Source organism: Bos indicus, chromosome 22 (assembly GCF_029378745.1).
Source record: "Bos indicus isolate NIAB-ARS_2022 breed Sahiwal x Tharparkar chromosome 22, NIAB-ARS_B.indTharparkar_mat_pri_1.0, whole genome shotgun sequence".
NCBI lineage: Eukaryota > Metazoa > Chordata > Mammalia > Artiodactyla > Bovidae > Bos > Bos indicus.
In genome coordinates this window covers 17,428,232-17,443,362 of record NC_091781.1, presented here as the reverse complement: position 1 = coordinate 17,443,362, position 15,131 = coordinate 17,428,232, and the positions used below count along the sequence as shown (strand labels likewise).

Below are 15,131 nucleotides of genomic sequence, written 5' to 3'. Positions count from 1 at the left end.
GCTCAAACATTCCCCCCATTGTCCCACGTCTGTCATAGAATTTTTCAAAAGCTAAGATCTAATCAATGTTCACACCATTCATTCAGTTGTTATGTTTCTTTAATCTTTTTAGTGTAAAATAGACTCCAACATTTTTATTGTTGTTTGCCTTTCATAATAGTGGCTCTTTCGAAGAGTCCAGGCCCACTGCCTCATACAGTGTCTCACACTCTGGGTTTGTCTGACTGCTTCCTCATGATCAGAGTCAGGTTAAACATTTTGAGCAAGAATGCGATGTGGATGATGTCTGATCATTGGGTTAAGGTGGTGGATTTCTGATCTCTGCATTGTATAGGTATAATTTCTCCTTTGTAATAATCAATATAAACAAAATATAAGATATTTTGATAAACAATAGTGATCTATGTGCCTACCACCATACTCAACATATTTTACCCAGTGTTTTGAGCATCCAATGATCATTTTTCCATCATCATTCCAAATCAATTATTACCCTGGGGTTTCAACAAAATGGTGATTTTCTGATTCTATCATTCCATCTATAATTACTAGCTGACATTCTTCCACAAAGAAAACCTTTCTCCGTATTCCCGCCACCTGCCTCTTTTTTTAAAAAAAAAAAAACATTTTATGGGCTTGTTTTTATAATTTTTAATTCAATGTGTTTAACCCACTACCCACTATTCATTGGGATGCTCAGATTTTCCCCAAATTTGGCCAGGGGGAGTTCTTTCTTATGTCCTTTTGATGTGATCTCTACTGATTACGTCCTTGCTTTCTGGCATAAAAGATGTCTCTGAATCCTTGTACTTTCCTTGACCCAGACCTGTAATAAAAATACTTCTTCAAGGAGCTCTGTTTGTTTTTTGTAGGGAATGGTGTTTAGAAACCAAGATCTAGGCTTTACGTGTGTTCATTGCTACAGGAGTGTTATAAAGAACTTCTGCTGCTGCTGCTGCTAAGTCGCTTCAGTCGTGTCCAACTCTGTGCGACCCCATAGATGGCAGCCCATTAGGCTCCTCTGTCCCTGGGATTCTCCAGGCAAGAATACTGGAGTGGGTTGCCATTTCCTTCTCCAATGCATGCAAGTAAAAAGTGAAAGTGAAGTCGCTCAGTCATGTCCGACTCTTCACGACCCCATGGACTGCAGCCTACCAGGCTCCTCCGCCCATGGATTTTCCAGGCAAGAGTACTGGAGTGGGGTGCCATTGCCTTCTCCATAAAGAACTTCTAGGCTCTTTCAGTAGATATAGAGTGTATATATATATATACACACACATATATATTATTTTTCATGAGTTCACACTGATGTTGATCTTTCTGATTCATATTTAAAATACAAGGTTTTCTTTACCTTTATTTATTTTATATTTGCATTTCATTTTTCTTACAGTGAAACTCGTTCTGAATATTAGTAATATTTAATATTTTAATATATCTGCCTTATTCTACAATATACATAAAATAGTTTCAGATTTTTATTATAATAACAATAGTACCACTAACAATAAACCTACTACATAAAATTTAAGATTTATTTGCAGGGCTTTTGTTTTTATTTTTTAGGTTCTCAAAATGTATCTCACTAAACATGAATGATTGAAAGACAGAAAGTAGAGGACTTCCTTGGTGGTCCAGTGGCTAAGAATCCCTGCCAATGCAGGAGACACAGGTTCAATCCCTGGTCAGGGAAGATTCCACATGCCAAGGGGCAACCAGGCCTGTGAGCTACAGTGACTGAGCCTGCACTCTACCACCTGTGAGTTGCAACCACTGAAGCCTGCATGCCCTGGAGCCCACGCTCTACGACATGAGAAGCCCATGCACTGCAACTAGAGAGTAGCCCCCACTCACAGCAACTAGAGAAAGTCCTTGTGCAGTAACAGAGACCCAGCACAGCCAAAAATATAACAATGAATACATTTATTAAAACAAAGAACACAGAAAGTAGATTAGCAGTGGGGGCTGGGTATAAATGGTATATGGAGTAACTACAAATGGGTACAAGGTTCTTTTTAGGGATGATGATAATTTTCTGAAATTAGATTTTGGAGATAATGCTGTTGTTCAGTCGATAAGTACCATCCGACTCTTTGCAACACCATGGACTGCAGCATGCCAGGCTTTCACTATCTCTTGGAGTTTATTCAGATTCATGTCCATTGAGTTGATGATGTTATCTAACCATCTCCTCCTCTGCCACCCTCTTCTCCTTTTGCCTTCAATCTTTCCCAACATCAGGGTCTTTTCCAGTGAGTCAGCTCTTCGCATCAGGTGGCCAAATAATTGGAGCTTCAACTTTAGCATGAATCCTTTCAGTGAATATTCGGGCTTGATTTCCTTTGGGATTGACTGGTTGATTGGTTTGATCTCTGGATTGACTAGTGATGATGTACAATTCTATTAATATATTAGAAACTACCGAAATGTACACTTTAAAAATAGGTGAGCCTTAAAGTATGAAATTCAATAGAGCGGTTAAAAACTGTATGACCAGAGCACATGTTGAAAAGTTACTCTCTGTGTGGTTCTCAATCTGATATACAGCTTATTTGTTTCTGTTTCTATTCAATTTGGGGGATTTTATTTTTTTATAAATCTTAAAAAAACTTCACAATTTTGAAAAAACATTTATGTGGTCCAAGAGTCAAAACCAGATTAAAAAGTTGCTTGCAGAGAAGCCCTATTCTTATCTTTCTCCCACCTACACCTTACATTTAACCATTTTCATTAGTCTCTGATTTGTCCTGCTATCTTTCTTTCTGCAAAAATAAGCAAATACAATACATATATACACACAACATTTTTACGTTCCCTCATTTCTAACACAATGGAAGTAATACCCTCTATTACTACATATATTTGTTTCTTCTCTTAACAGTAAATCTTAGAAATCCCTCCATGTCTGTTCACAGGAATCTTCCTCATTTTTTAAAAAAATGTTTTTACACTAAGATTTTATTGTATGTTGCCACCAGTGTATATAAAATAATTTCTTGTGAAACAGAAATTCATGAATATTCAGACAGGTAGACGTTAAGGACTAACAAAAGTAGAAGTTTGTATAGTATGGCCCATGTTACAGCAAGAGACATTTGTACAGGCTTCAAATTTAGCTTTCCTTTGAATATTCACTGGCTTATGAAAAGTGGTTTTAGAAAACCTTGTAAAGATTATTTTTGCTGCAAAAAGGAACAGACTTTCTGGGGTCTGGAGGGATTTGTACTTGAAGATACTCCAGTCAGCAGAGTGCCTGAGCATTCAGCAGACAGAATTGTTTCAAATCTGCAGCTGCCTGGGAAACCTTCACCCAGTCAAGTCTAGCCTCCAGCCAGAGCTGTTGAACCACTTTCTTCATGGTGGCGATGCTGGAGAAACCAGGCATGGAGTACTCGGTGCAGATCGGTGGTCCATCGGCCCTGGGCTTACTGGGCCAGGCGCTGGGCCGTCCCCATTCTGTTTAATGGCTGCAAAGTACTCTGTTTCATGGATAGACCATAACTTAGTCAACTAGTCTCCCACGGACTGACATTACAATCTTGCTGTTACTAATAAACTGCTGCAACAAATAGCCTTCTAACTGTGCTTCCTATTCCTACCACATGTCTCTGTGGTAGGTTTATGGAAGTGGGATTGCTGGGTCAAAGGGTAAACTAATGTGTGGTTTCATCAGATAAAGCCAAATTCTCCTCCAGTGGGGCTGCACCATTTTTCTCCTCCTACCAGCAACACAGGAGAAGGGTGCTTCTCCACAGCCCTGCTCGTGGGATGTCTTTTCAATTTTTGCCAACTGCAGAGGGGAAAACAGCTCAGGAGAGCAGCACTTCTTAGTTTCATGGGGGCTGCTGAAGCTGGCAGCAATCTGACACCTCCTTCAACCTCCTCCTCCTTCCAGAACAGCCCAGAGCAATCTAAGACTGGTAAGCAATGAAGAGCAGAATGGGAAATTCATACTTGGATCTCTCTATACTCTGCCTCCGTGGGAAGAGAATGTGTGTGAGTGGCAGGCCTCTGCTAGCCCCAACATGCTTTAGTGCAAATTAGAGAAAGCACCCTGCCCCCACCTCTTTCTGAACCAGGACGTGCAGATTCCAGGGCTTGAGCCAGAGTTCAGCTCCCTCCTGCCCTCATGGATGAGTGCCCTTGTGCAGTGCCCAGCCTGAACGACCATCCACATGTGGCAGCCCAGGCCCTGCAGTCTACCTCTCAGATGTTCCCACAGGAGGAGATAAGAATGCTTACCCCACAAGACTTTCTCATGGGGAAAGAAGAGAGAAAACATTAAAAAATATATTGCTTTTACTGATATAGCACTTTTCAAGTGAGAAGCACATTGGCACATGTGATGTCTCTTAATCCTCACAATAGCACCACACAGCACCAAAGGAGGCGTGGTTCCAGCACCACCCTTCTCCCGGGAGAAAGCTGAGGCCGCAAAGTGCAACAACTTGCCCACAGAGTCAAAAACAGACATCAGCAGCTCCCAGGTCTCACGATGCCTGGGAGACAGTCCTTCTTCTACCTGTGGTTTCCAATTCTGTCTGCTGCCTGTCTGAACAGGTGCCTATGTATCTATTTATGTATGTATCTATGTATCTATCTACCCACACATCTGTCATCTTCCTTCCTTTCCTCCTTCTCTTCCTCCTTCCTTTATAGTAGAAACCCATTTTTTTTTCTTTCTCAAGAAAAAAGTTCCCACAGATGAGCAAAGGCGCCTTGATTGAATTTAGAGAAAGGTCCAAGCCCCACCTCCTCTCTAACCCAGCAGTAACCCTGAGGCCCCTCTGAAGGACCAGAAGAGTCTGAAAACTCTGTGCTATATTAAGCTGTTTCCTGGTTGTACCATGCATTACTATTGTGGTCTCATGATCCAAAAGCACATGGATTTTATTCCCTCCATATAAGCTCCTTTTGTCAAATATGGTGAACATATTGACTACAGACTGACAGACACATACACCATTCATTCTTGCTCTTCCTTCCAGAAGGCACTTCACGAGCCACCAGGGAAGCCCCGCATTCATAAAAGTGAAAATGAAAGTCACACAGTCATGTCCTACTCTTTGCGACCCGATGGACTATACAGTCCTTGGAATTCTCCAGGCCAGAATACTGGACTGGGTAGCTTTTCCCTTCTCCAGGGGATCTTCCCAACCCAGGGATCGAACCCAGGTCTCCCGCATTGCAGGCGGACTCTTTACCAGCTTGAGCCACAAGGGAAGCCATCACTCATAAAAGGAGCCACAAAGCATTCTTCCCTCCTAGACCAGGCCTTCAGCTCTCTTCAAGGCTAGCCAACTTGGCTCCAGAAGAGCTCAAGATGAGCAGGGTAGTGTGTGTGAATGATGGCTTCCTCCAGGAGAGAATTAAAACTAAAATTCCAGGCACATGTGAGAGAAAGTTGTTGTTCCAACTTTGCTAGCTAGTTTCCAGGGAGGGAGATAGAATCATTACCAAACAGCCCTGCCTGCACCCTGCTCTTAGCCAGGTCAGCCAAGCATTGCTGAAAGGCTGCAGGCAGGGCTGTACCCAGGGGGAAATGAACACACAGCGTGTGCTCAGGGCTCTAGGGGATAGTGCTGCTGCATGGGGACGCGGCAGGAAGCCCACAGATGGCCTCAAGGGTGGGTCTCTGCAGCCAGGACCCTCCCAGCCCCATCTTGAGGATCCGCAATGTGACAACCCCTCCCTGTGTTTCCTGCTCACACCCCTCTTCCTTGGGCAGGAAACAGATCTGAGAAAGACCAGGTCCCGAGTCTAGAGTGTGTCAGACCCTATATGCAGTGATTTCAGCCCCAAGTCCAAACTCTATCTTGATCGGCACAGGGTGAAAGGGCCATCGACTCCTGTTCCAGCCACCCTTCCACATAAGGAGAAATCACTGTGAGCTCTCTCATCTTTACATAGAAAGAGGACAGGAGATTGGTTTGGGGGTAAACAGAGAGACAGAAGACTAGCCTGCAAAACAACAGTGAACCAAAGCTCTCTCCTCGGAACAACCACTGACTCCTACCTTTCCATGATGTTTTCCCCTTATTTTCCCAGATTACAGGAAAAATCTCAAACCTTGGTGAGTTTAAGATGCACTGATGGCAAAATATAATAATAAAAATCATGTGTGTGTATGTGTTCAGTTGCTCAGACATGTCTGACTCTTTATGACCCCATGGACTGTAGCCCGCCAGGCTCCTGTGTCCATGGAATTTCCCAGGCAAGAATACTGAAATGGTTTGCCATTTCCTTCCCCAGGGGGATCTTTCCAACCCAGGGATCGAACCTATGTCTCCTACATTCTACATTGGCAGGTGGATTCTTTACCACTGAGCCACCTGGGAAGCCTCAATAAAAAACATAATCCCAACTAAAACTGCAGTTGACTCATGTCAAAAGAAAAAGAAAGTGGGTTTAGGAATAATAAGCCAAGAGTGGATTTCTAACATGTAATTATCCAGAAACTTAAGGAAAAGAGATATGTGCTCCTTTCAACAGGAATGTAGGTATGTAGGCAAGAACTTCACCCAGAGAAAGAAAGGGGCCAAGGAGGAAAAGACTCCTATCTGTTTGAATAAATGACAAAGGACAGGCGCCCTGCAGGGATTAGAGGGTTTAAATTTTTTTAAATAAAAGGAAGAAAGGAAAAACACACAATGCTCTGGCTTAGAGAGAAAGTTCCATCACACGTTAGAGCACATGGGCCCTGAGGGGTGGGCTTGGGGCACCTGGCTATGGGGGAGCTGCAGGGAACACAGCATCCAGGCATGGAGAGGGAAGCCAGTTTCAGGAGAAGGGGGAGAAGAGAAACTGCTCTTGAGGATCAGCCAGGTCAGGAACCCAAACCCCGGGTGGTGAATGTCAAGAAACAGAAAGTAATTTATGTGAAGTCTAGGCACCAGGTGCCAAGAGAATCCAGAAGGGGGTTCTCTAAAAGAGACATTTCAGGGACTTATTTTAGAATAAGCCATGCTTCCAGGTAGGCTCAGGTGGAGCAGAAGGACGAGGCTGGAAAGAGAATGAGATTCATTCTGGAGTGAGGGTGACAGGGAGAGGAGCCTCACTGCACACACGAGGCAAAGAAAAAGCAGAAAAAAGCAGTTTCTGCAGCTGAAGTTCAGGTCAGGTGATCTCTGCGGTCCAAGGCTTGTTAGGACCAGAGAATTCTAATGTGCACATAACTCCTCCAAGGCACCCAAGCAAGTGACAGGAGGTACTGACCTTAGAAATCACGTTCAGGAAGGAAAGAAAGCAGGGCTGCTGGGATTGGGCGTGGCTGCCAGATACAACAGGGTACTTACTAATGAGACACTGGCAAGTGAGAAAATGGGAGGGGGCTGGGGGCAGTCAACAGGCTGAGGCACCAGGCAGTAAGTTTACTCATGAGATACAAGGAGTTCTGTACAGTGGGATGCTCCCAGGAACCAGCAAAGGGTCCAGAGGGTCCAGCTCTGCTCACTTACAATGAACACAGGGCAGCAGGGGTGCTAAGGAGTCAAAGCAAATAAAGAAACCAAACCCTGGCTGGGCTGGCCGGCAATGCCCAGGGGAGCTCAGGGAAACGAGGAACTTCCAGTCCTAACCAAACCCTGGCTGGGCTGGCGGGCGATGCTGAGAGGAGCTCAGGGAAATGAGGAACTTCCAGTCCTATCCGGGAGGATACCTCTTGCTCTGTGGGCTCTGCACATGCTGTTTCCTTGGTCCGGAATGCCCTTTCCCCTCTTCCCCTGGCTCTTACTCTTCAAGCCTCAGCTCAGGCATATCCTCCTCCAGAAGCCTTCTGAGGCTTTGCTATTCCTCCCCCCTCACTTAAGCTGAGCTCGTGGCTCCCACCCACCACTTACCCCATCCTTCCACTGTCGTGCTGTTTACCTTCCCAGCTAGCAGTGGCTTGTCTCTTGTTCCTATTGTATTTACAGACCCCAGTCCATCACCGAGTGCAGTGCAGGGCTCAATGGATGCTTGCTGAGTGGATGAATAAATGCTTCAGCAGGAGCATGGAGCAGGGCAGTTCTGGAGCTCTCTGGTTCTAAGTGCCCCAGATCCTAGAGTGGAATCTAAAACCTAAGCTTCCTGGGGCCCTAGGAGGTCACTGAGAGTCACATCCAGCCCAACCCTGCTCTCCACACCCAGTTCCAAGACAGAGTGCCCAGGGATGCTAGGCTCTGTGCTGGGGGCGATGGAGGTGACGGGCTGGTGTTTCCTCCACCCTGGAGCTAGGTCTCAGGATGGAAGCAGGACAGGGCGAGGGTGAATCAGGCCTGGCAATAAGGCAGGAGAATTCTAGGGCTGGAGCCTTGGGGAGAGGCCTGCTCAGAGCACAACCATCAGGGACAAAGCATATACCTTCCAAGGCTATTTGTAGGATGGTATGGAAGAATGGGTAAGAAAGTGCTTTGTAATTTGGGAAGTGGTATACTGTGAGGAAATGGGTTTGGGATTGGGGTCCTCAGACCAAACTTGGTATCTAACCACTCAGAGAGAAAGGCAGAAGATCAGAGTTGAGGAGTAAACTATGGAGATGTGATGTTTCCAAATGCTGTGAGACTAGAGCAGAGGTTTGCTCAGGACACCCCAACACTGGCTTTTCTTTCCTCCCCAGGATGGACTTTGTTCAATAACCAGGGAACATAATGTTAGAAGCGGCTTCCCAGGTGGCACTAAAGTACCCTCCTGCCAATGCAGGAGACATAAGAGGCATGGATTCGACCCCTGTATTGGGAAGATCCCCTGAAGGAGGGCATAGCAACCCACTCCAGTATTCCTGGAGAATCCCATGGACAGAGGAGCCTGGCGGGCTACAGTCCATAGGGTTGCAAAGAGACATACACCACTGAAGCAACTTAGCATTCATGTATGATGTTCGAAACTATTTCTTTGAACAGAAATGCCCAGACTCTAAGTTTCACTACAGCAGCAAGACATGCACTAGTGTCGAAACGGCAGAGCTTTTCCTGACCCTATTAAGTCCTTACTTTGCACAGACACTGCCACTGGCCATCTGCCCGCATCAGAGATCCTGAAGCCAAGGGAGCCTAAACCAAGTAAGCCACGTTCTGGTGGACATTTGATTTCTGATAAGCTTTTATATCAAAGTGGGAACTAGGTAACCTCCCCAAGGGGAAGGGGGAGCATATGATCTCTTCCTCCCAATGCATAGCTTTGCCAAGAACACTGCAAAAAACGTAAGAATTAAGATGTTCTAAGCCACTCCATATTATATATATTCTTCCAACTTTTCTAAAACATAGAAGCCTTTACAGATTTGCATAATAATTCCAAAGCCCTCTTTCCCCAGCAACCACTGCAGAGTTCACCAGAGAAAGTCACCCATGTGTAATTGTAATTGAAAGTCACCCTGGTAATTGTTCAACAGTGGGGAAAAAGAAAAATTAGAAGGTTTCAGCGTTGCCCAATTTCTGTGGTGTAAACTCCTGCCTTGGCTGATTTCAAGCTACCAAGGTAAAGTCCCTGAAGGTGAAGCTGGAAAGAGATGTTGATAAAAGCTGCCCCAGCAACACTGGCTCCAATAAATGTGTTCATACCCACCCTGGCTTTCTCTGGACACGAGCTGGAGATGATCACTCTGTACTTACCTCTCTCAAAGGAATTTTTGATGTCATTGACTTCAACCTGAGATCCTGGCACTCTGAAGATGCCTTGCTGCTGGAGTCCTAAAAGAAATAAACAAAAAGAAAAAGAGGAAAGGCCTTGAGCTCATCAGACCACTGGGAACATGGATGATTCTCCCCACTGCTTGTCTCTTTCTCCCATCAAACTTTGTAAGACAGCCATCATTTGCAATGGCCGTCTCCCAACAGAAGCCCAAAAGGAGCCTTTACAATGAACTTTTTAGCTGGTCCAAATTCTCAGCCACATTCTGCTTTATATGTCTATGGCCCCTTGTTCAGGCTTGAAGGAAACACGAAATTTCTATCAACACTGGATCAGTGAATAACTTCCACTTTAACTCCCAGGCTAGCTCAATCAAATAACTGGGTAGTGAAACATTGCCTACCAAGCTCATCAGCTGCACTGTTCCAGGTAGCTTGACTTAACAAATGCCACTGGGGTTTAACAGCCACAGAGATGTTGAACAAGAATGCTTAATACCACTCCCTCAACCATCACAGACTTTGTCTTTCTTTAAGAAAATCTAGAGTCTAGACTGCATGCTAACTTGGGATCGAGGAGTTTGGGGAAGGTTAACTTATTAAAAAGACAATCTCATTTTTTATGTGTTTCTACAAGGCCATAAAGAAGAGCAGACCTTGCTATCTGACACGGCAGTAACAAAAGAACAATGACCTGCAAGATGGAAGATTAGAGGACCTCACTCATCTGAAAAGGAAATTAAGACTGGGATCCTTTCCCTGAGACTCAGTTTTCTACAGCAAACAACTCTCCACATTATAATTTACGGAAGTGTTTACCCTTAAAGGCAGGCTTTAAAGTTTGGTCTGTATACATAGTATGTGCTCAATAAACGTTGTTCATTTCTTTTGTTAACCAATGCTGAATTTCTACCACCTGGGTCTCTTACCCCATCCTCCTGGCTCAGTCCTGACCAGGCATGCGGGCCTTATTGCCCGTATTAGGCCATGACACTCGCCATTCTCTCCACCTGGACTGCAAAGGTTGGCTTCTACTCAGATACCACCTCCTCAGAGATGGCTCTCCTTACAACCTTAGCCAAGTCAGCCCTGTCCTCCTCTAGCCATTCTCTGTCCCCTTACTTAGTTCTTAGGCATTATCACTAGCTGAAATTAGACTATGTATCTCTCTGCTCATTTATTTCCTTGCCCTTCTAATTGGTCATGTAAGCTACTGAGGGCTGGCAGCCTATCTGTCTTGTTCGTGGCTGTGCTGCCATTGTCAGAAACAGTGCCTGCTCTGCACTCTGGAAATATATTTTTGGAGGAATGAATAAATAAATAGATGGAGGCACACATTAAGTGCTGGGAACACCATGTAGCAAATCCCAGATACTCTTACTTCCTTCATGGAGCTTGCCACAGTCTAGCAGTATTAGCCGATTGGACGGCCAACCTCAGTCAGTGCTCTAAGTGCAGAGCTCTGGGCTTGGGTGGGAGTGAGGAAAGAACTAATATTGTTCTCCCGTGAACCCTCCCTGCTCCTCAGTGTTCCCAGTTCCCAGCTCTTCTCACCACCACCTTCAGTCCCCCCAACACAGAAGGCTCAAGAGATAGCAGTCAGAATAGCACCTGTTCTATAGAGCTTTTTCCCTCTCATAAGGAGAGCAGTAGCCTGAAATCTACCAAGATGAAAATCTGAGTCTCATCTCTTATGAGAACAGCCTGGCACCTGTTCTTGAAAGAGCTGAAAACACTGCCCTGAGATTAAGCTTACCATATAAATTGATGTATCGGATACAGCTCTCGACGACCAGTGGTATAGCTTGTCCTGAATCCTTAAGAAAAAAAGTCGTGAGTTGTATTGGACTTGGCAACCACCACAGGAGAGAAGACACTGCAAACACAGATTACGAACTCAAGCCAGAATATTAGTACCATCGGATTAGTAAGAAAACAAGCAAGGAACCACTAATTCTAAAGTCTCTACAAACAGTTAGAATAGGAAGTTTTCTGTTATTGCAGAAAAGGCATAGTTATGATAATTTTAAAGAAATGCTCTGTCTCCTTACTCAGCTGGGAAGGAATCAGGGCTCAGGAGGCCTCACAGGCGCATGGCGGAAGGGTAGAGAGCCCTCTGTGCGGAGGGAGCTAGAGTCTGCTCTCCAAGACTTCTCTGCCTCCCACTCCCCTCAGTCCCAACTCAGCTCCATTCTCCCAGCATTCAGGAAAGGAGCAAGGACTCTGCCTAGGACTGTCGGACCTGCTGCTGGCATGAAGAAGGGCACACTAAGGGAGAAGCAAGGCCGGCCCCAGGGGTCCTTCTGAGCTCTGAGAAGGGAAGACCAGCTCTACTCGTGATGTAACAACCTAAACATCCAGACAGATAACTTGGTTTAACAGTACACATGTTACAAGGAAAACTTCTAGAAAAAATTATTGTCAGCCACTGACCACTGAGTGGCCACCTTAGTCAGAAAGGTTGACTAAGATGCAGCTCTAAACACATGTATCTAGGGTGTCAATGTCAAGTTCAATGACATTTCCCTAGGCTGACCCAAGGCCACAGAGAGCTGGGCAAGGGATCATTTTCCTTTGGACTCCATCATTGGTTGACCCTTATGCTATTTCAGGCAACTTACAGAGCATACAATCATAAGAAAAAAAGAAAAAAAAAAACAATAACAACAACTCTTTCTTAAAATGGGCCAAATTAAATACTAGCCTCCTCAGAAGGTGAGGAAGAGAAGGCATATGTACTATGCCTTCTTACTAGTATGTTCTATATGTACTAGTATGCTCACGTAAAAGGGACGGGGAAAAAACATGAAATTGGATGGTTTTGTGGCTCCTCCTCACCCCACCTGGGAATTTTTAACTAGAATATCTTAACTCTTAACTAGAGTCACAGAGAGGATAATAAAGTGGACTCGTTGGCAACAGGCAAGGCGGGCCCTGTGCTACAAGTCAGGACTAAAGACAGTTTCCATCCAGTTGAATGGGGCTAACGGACCTTTCCAGTAAATACCTGGTTCCTGGTTCGAGCATTTCTTCTTCCTCTGATAACAAAAAATAAACAGGCAGCAGAGCAGGAGAAAAAGAAAAGATTATGCAGGAGTAAGATCAGTTAGAGTAAGCAGATCCTTCAGAGTCCGGGAACGCCGAAATGCAATGGCAGCCAGTAAAGGGCCAGGGAGATGGCAGGCAGCCTACGAGGCTCAGGAGCTAGGGACCTGCCCCGCCAGCCTTCCAGGGTGGCTGCCTTGGACACCAGAGGGCAAAGAGGCCTCTTTCAGTCCTTGTCAAAGTGCAGGAACAGTGAGCACTAAACCCTTTCCTAACCTCAAGTCTACCTTCTTCTCAACACAGGGGCTGTTTATTCACCAGCAATGAGAGCCCACCTAAGACCCCTTAAGGTGAGCCCAGCTGCCCACAGAAAGGAGGGACACACACTCTCGGCTGTCTGCTGGGACTGTCCCCGCAGTCAGCTCAGGGAACCTCGATCTTAGCTCTTAGTTAACCAAGACTATTTTGCAGGGGCCCTCTGGATAGGACCCAAGGGCAAGCTGCCTGGTTCCAACTTCACACGGCGGACCGTGCTTTCCCACCAAACAGCTGAGGCAGCAGGTCCCAGGTACTCGCTCGACTTTGGTCTCCTTCTGCCCGAGGACCCTCACCCTGGCACTGAAAGACCCTCAGGGAACCCAAAACTGACAAAACCTGGAGTGACGAAGGGCCATACGGTCAGAACACCTTGGTGACCTTGCAGGCAGAACCAGAGCCTTTGCTTTCACTGAAACCGCCCATTTGTAGGGGAGAACTACCTTCCTCTTTCTTCCTGTACAGGCAGCAGGTCAGGCTCTGGGGTGCATACTGTGTCTCATTCAGCTCCTGGGGGAGGCCACCCCGCTGACTGAGAGTCAGGAGGATGTGAGCCTCCTCCCCGCTGTCACCCGTCCAGCCCTGGCGTCTCAGCTGCTAGGGTTTTCCTATGTTGGCCAAGCCCACCTGAACCTAGGACAGCAGTGACAGATGGTCAGATGGGGGCCATGGGCGCCCTCCGGAAAGCCCCGGCAGCACTCGCAGCTGACACTCCCCTGGTGCTTACTCTGCACCAGGCAGAGCTCTAGAACCTGCCATGAGCTACTTATCTGATCCTCGTCACACACTCATGTGTGTGTGTGTTCAATTGCTTCAGTTGTGTTCGACTCTGTGTGACCCTCTATGGACTGTAGCCCACCAGGCTCCTCTGTCCGTGGAATTCTCCAGGAAGAATAACTGGAGTGGATAGCCATTCCTTGTTCCAGGGGATCTTCCCGATCCAGGGATCGAACCTGGGTCTCCTGCATTGCAGGCAGATTCTTTACTGTCTGAGCCACCAGGGAAGTCCCCTTGTCCCTCTAAACCCTCATAACCATGGCATTTCCATGATGTTATTTTACTGACAAGCCTTTCAGAACTTTGGCATTTCAGAGATGGGGATTCATGCTGAATCTTCTTTCAGATAGCATGGGACTCCTAAGAGGAAATTAAATTCCGTTCATAAAGGTTGAAGGACTGAGTGCATCACACTGCCTTTTCATTTTCTGAGACTTAACCATCCTTGAGACTGGGGCCCCGCTACTGCAGTCCGTCCCAAACTGAGCTCAGAGAGGAGCTGGTTGACCTGCACTGATAATATGTGGTACAAGCACACGTGACTACAAAGAAATGCAATCGCTTAACAAACAAACTTTGTTTCGGTCAAACTATCCCCTGAGGAAGCTGTGCCCTTATTCCAGGGACAGGCCACTGCCCAGCTCTCTAGGGTGCCCCTCTCTGGGGGCTCTTTTCAGAGCCAGTCTCCTGGCGCCCAGTGCAGCCTATACCTCTTGCCATTCTGTGGCTCCGGTGGCTGCCAAGCTGGACTCTGAATGACACTTCTCATTCCAAAAGACCGTCCATTCAAAGACAAGGTTTTGGCACCGCTGACAAAGACGCTTGTTGCAGGCTTGCGGGAGGCTGACCAGGTGCAGCAAAGCCTATAGATGCAGGAGAAGGACCGACTTCCTCCAAGGGGCAAACACATCCGTGGGTGTTGTGATTGTCAGGGGAATAAAGTCAGATGACTTGATTGTCACACATTTTATGTAGGAGTTCTCCATTCAGAAATTGTCTCACTAAACAGAACACCTTTGCTTTCAAATGCAATCAGGTGAGAGAGCCTTCCAAGCATCCTGACAGACCGCCTGTTTCCAAAAAGCTAAGCATATTCCAAAACATGTCCGTGTCTCTGAGGTTCCACTCACTCTCTTCCTTCTCTCAGCAGCTTCTCCGTCCATCCTCCCCTCTGCCGACACTTCCTTCAATGCTGCCCCTGCCCCCGGTGCCCACGGCTCCTCCTGGTCTAGAGTGCTCACAGAACTTACTTCTGTACTGATCAGTCACCAAGCACTCATCTTGAATCATCTTCCACATTCAGCTTCTGCGTCAAAAACCTCCTGCGTGACACGATAAGGTCTTTGAGGGCAGAGAGTAGCAAATGGGCCTCGGTCTCCCCTCAGC

General features: G+C 46.2%; 1 protein-coding gene and 1 pseudogene across 8 annotated transcripts in view; both read right to left on the bottom strand.

Annotated features, from left to right (window-relative positions):
* The window catches only part of SRGAP3 (SLIT-ROBO Rho GTPase activating protein 3), a 246,082-nt gene that overhangs the window by 26,236 nt on the left and 204,715 nt on the right, over window positions 1-15,131 (bottom strand). For 3 of the 8 annotated variants that reach the window (XM_070776281.1, XM_070776283.1, XM_070776286.1), the window contains 3 exons: window positions 12,601-12,646; window positions 11,365-11,425; window positions 9,591-9,668 (listed from right to left, as the gene is read on the bottom strand). In XM_070776281.1, the coding sequence (XP_070632382.1) occupies window positions 9,591-9,668; window positions 11,365-11,425; window positions 12,601-12,646 (185 nt within the window). The remainder of the gene's footprint in view (window positions 1-9,590; window positions 9,669-11,364; window positions 11,426-12,600; window positions 12,647-15,131) is intronic. The other 5 variants (XR_011562967.1, XM_019984942.2, XM_070776287.1 and 2 more) reach the window with 2 other exon arrangements.
* Window positions 1,907-9,576, bottom strand: LOC139178587 (guanine nucleotide-binding protein G(I)/G(S)/G(O) subunit gamma-5B-like; annotated as a pseudogene).